Raw genomic sequence first — 2222 nt, forward strand, 5'->3', positions numbered from 1 at the left:
CACCCTGTGATATTTGATTGATAATTAATTAAGAACAAGCAGCCAATGGAGAACAAAGCAAGAGAATAGATGAAATGGAAAGCGGCAAGTTAAAACGCAGATGCAGCTGCGACATGAATTTTAAAGAATTGACGGGCGCGGCATAAAATCGATGCAACGATAAATAAAAATATAGCTGAATGAGGGCGCGTTGCACCGCAGACTTTGCTGCAGCTTTCCAGAATGAATGATCACTCCCCACAGTGCCGTCAAGCAGAGAGAGAAGCAAGCGAGGTTTAGTCTTAAATTCTCGGGTGGTGGATTTGTTAGACATGAATATATTCACAGCAGCAGCAGCAGCACGAGCACGCAGAACGGGGACGTCGTTACAACCTGTTTTTTCCGCCTCTAGGGTCAACAATAAAAGATGCGGTTGCAGCAAGGTTCGCGAGAAGATGATAGGGATAAAATATCAAAATAAAGCTACCCCTGTCATTTACGCACATCACATGGATAGATCAACTGAATCACACGGTTCCGCATGAAATAAAAGAAGAGAGCACCTAAAAGGGAGGGGGCGGGATCAGGGGAATGATGACGGGGGGTTGGGTGGTGGGGGGCCTATAAAGAAGGCAGGGAAGAACGCAGGAGCAAACACCCAACCCGAACGATCCAATTGTTGGCGCGGATGGGAATGATGAGGCGGCGGCGGGCTTTGAATTTGATAGGCTTTTTGGTGGTGGTTCTGGCCGTGGTGGGGGCAGCAGGGGCAAGGCCCAGGCCCAGGCCCAGGGCGTTCTTCGTGTTTGGAGATTCACTGGTTGACAGCGGCAACAACAATTACTTGGCCACCTCTGCGCGTGCCGACTCCCCTCCTTACGGAATTGACTATCCCACTCGCAGGCCCACTGGCCGCTTCTCTAACGGCCTCAACATCCCTGATCTCATCAGTCTGACTCCACCCTCTGCTTGTTTCCTAATTTTCGCTCTCCCCACTATTATTATTATTATTATTACTCACTAATTTTTGTGATCCAGGCCAGCAACTTGGTGCCGAGTCAGCTTTGCCCTACCTGAGCCCCCGGCTGAGAGGGGACCAACTCCTCGTGGGTGCCAACTTCGCTTCTGCTGGAATTGGCATCCTCAACGACACTGGCGTTCAGTTTGTGCGTGTCTTTTACTGTTTGGATTGTATTGAAATTAATCATGCATTATTATATTGTTTTCAAATTTTGCAGCTCAACATAATAAGAATGTATAGACAGCTAGAGTACTTCAAAGAATACCAGCGACGACTGGGCGCGCTGGTTGGAGCAGAGCGAGCAAGAACGCTGGTGAACCAAGCATTGGTGCTCGTCACGGTCGGCGGAAATGACTTCGTTAACAACTACTACTTGGTGCCATATTCTGCGAGGGCCCGCCGGTATTCTGTGCCCGATTACGTCAAGTTTCTCATCATCGAGTTCCGCAAACTTCTGCAGGTGACTGTGTGATCCACGCGAGCAATGCATCTCAATCCGTTATCTATTGATTTTATTCAACTTGATTTCTTAAAAAATTATAATGAATGCGTGGATCAGAGGCTTTATGATCTGGGAGCGCGCAGGGTTTTAGTGACGGGCACGGGACCCATGGGTTGCGTCCCCGCAGAACTGGCAATGCGGTCGACCAATGGGGGTTGTTCCGCCGAACTGCAACGAGCTGCTGCCTTGTACAACCCTCAACTCGAGCACATGCTTCGTGGACTGAACCAGAAGCTTGGCAGGCATGTCTTCATCGCCGTAAATACTGCTCGAATGCACAATGACTTCATTTCTAACCCTGCAGCGTTTGGTATATATTCACCAACTCAATCGTACATTAATCACTGGCCATGTATTAGACAGCGTAATTAATTGATTTGGTTTCAGGGTTTATCACCTCTAAAATAGCTTGCTGCGGTCAAGGACCCTACAATGGGCTTGGGTTGTGCACGCCGCTCTCCAACTTGTGCCCCGACCGGAGCTTGTATGCGTTTTGGGATCCATTCCATCCCTCCGAAAAGGCTAATAGACTTATTGTGCGGCAGATCATGACTGGCTCTACCGTATACATGAACCCTTTCAACCTCTCTACCATCTTCGCTTTGGATGCGATCCCCTAGCATCCATGCCCGTTCCCTGTCATTCTTGTTTTCCTCGTGTAATTCCACGCATTCTTCTCGGCAAATTAAATAATATAATTCACGTCTTTCCCTATTTCCA

At 48.5% G+C, this 2222-nt stretch overlaps 1 protein-coding gene across 3 annotated transcripts; it reads left to right on the plus strand.

Moving 5' to 3' along the window:
• On the plus strand, window positions 1–2222 carry LOC129306653 (GDSL esterase/lipase At5g33370-like). 3 transcript variants are annotated; one of them, XM_054947349.1, is made up of 5 exons: window positions 11–929; window positions 1018–1145; window positions 1218–1460; window positions 1560–1812; window positions 1890–2222. In XM_054947349.1, the coding sequence occupies exons 1-5, from the start codon at window positions 668–670 to the stop codon at window positions 2120–2122; spliced, it is 1119 nt and encodes a 372-aa protein (XP_054803324.1). In that variant the 5' UTR covers window positions 11–667; the 3' UTR covers window positions 2123–2222. The 3 variants fall into 3 exon arrangements, with proteins under 3 accessions (XP_054803325.1, XP_054803323.1, XP_054803324.1); XM_054947350.1 differs by having other exon boundaries at window positions 1–929; window positions 1018–1460; window positions 1586–1812; window positions 1890–2030; XM_054947348.1 differs by having other exon boundaries at window positions 9–929; window positions 1018–1460.

Source organism: Prosopis cineraria, unplaced genomic scaffold (assembly GCF_029017545.1).
Source record: "Prosopis cineraria cultivar Desert tree isolate PC_DT_omini unplaced genomic scaffold, ASM2901754v1 PC3, whole genome shotgun sequence".
In the NCBI taxonomy this organism is placed as follows: Eukaryota; Viridiplantae; Streptophyta; class Magnoliopsida; order Fabales; family Fabaceae; genus Prosopis; species Prosopis cineraria.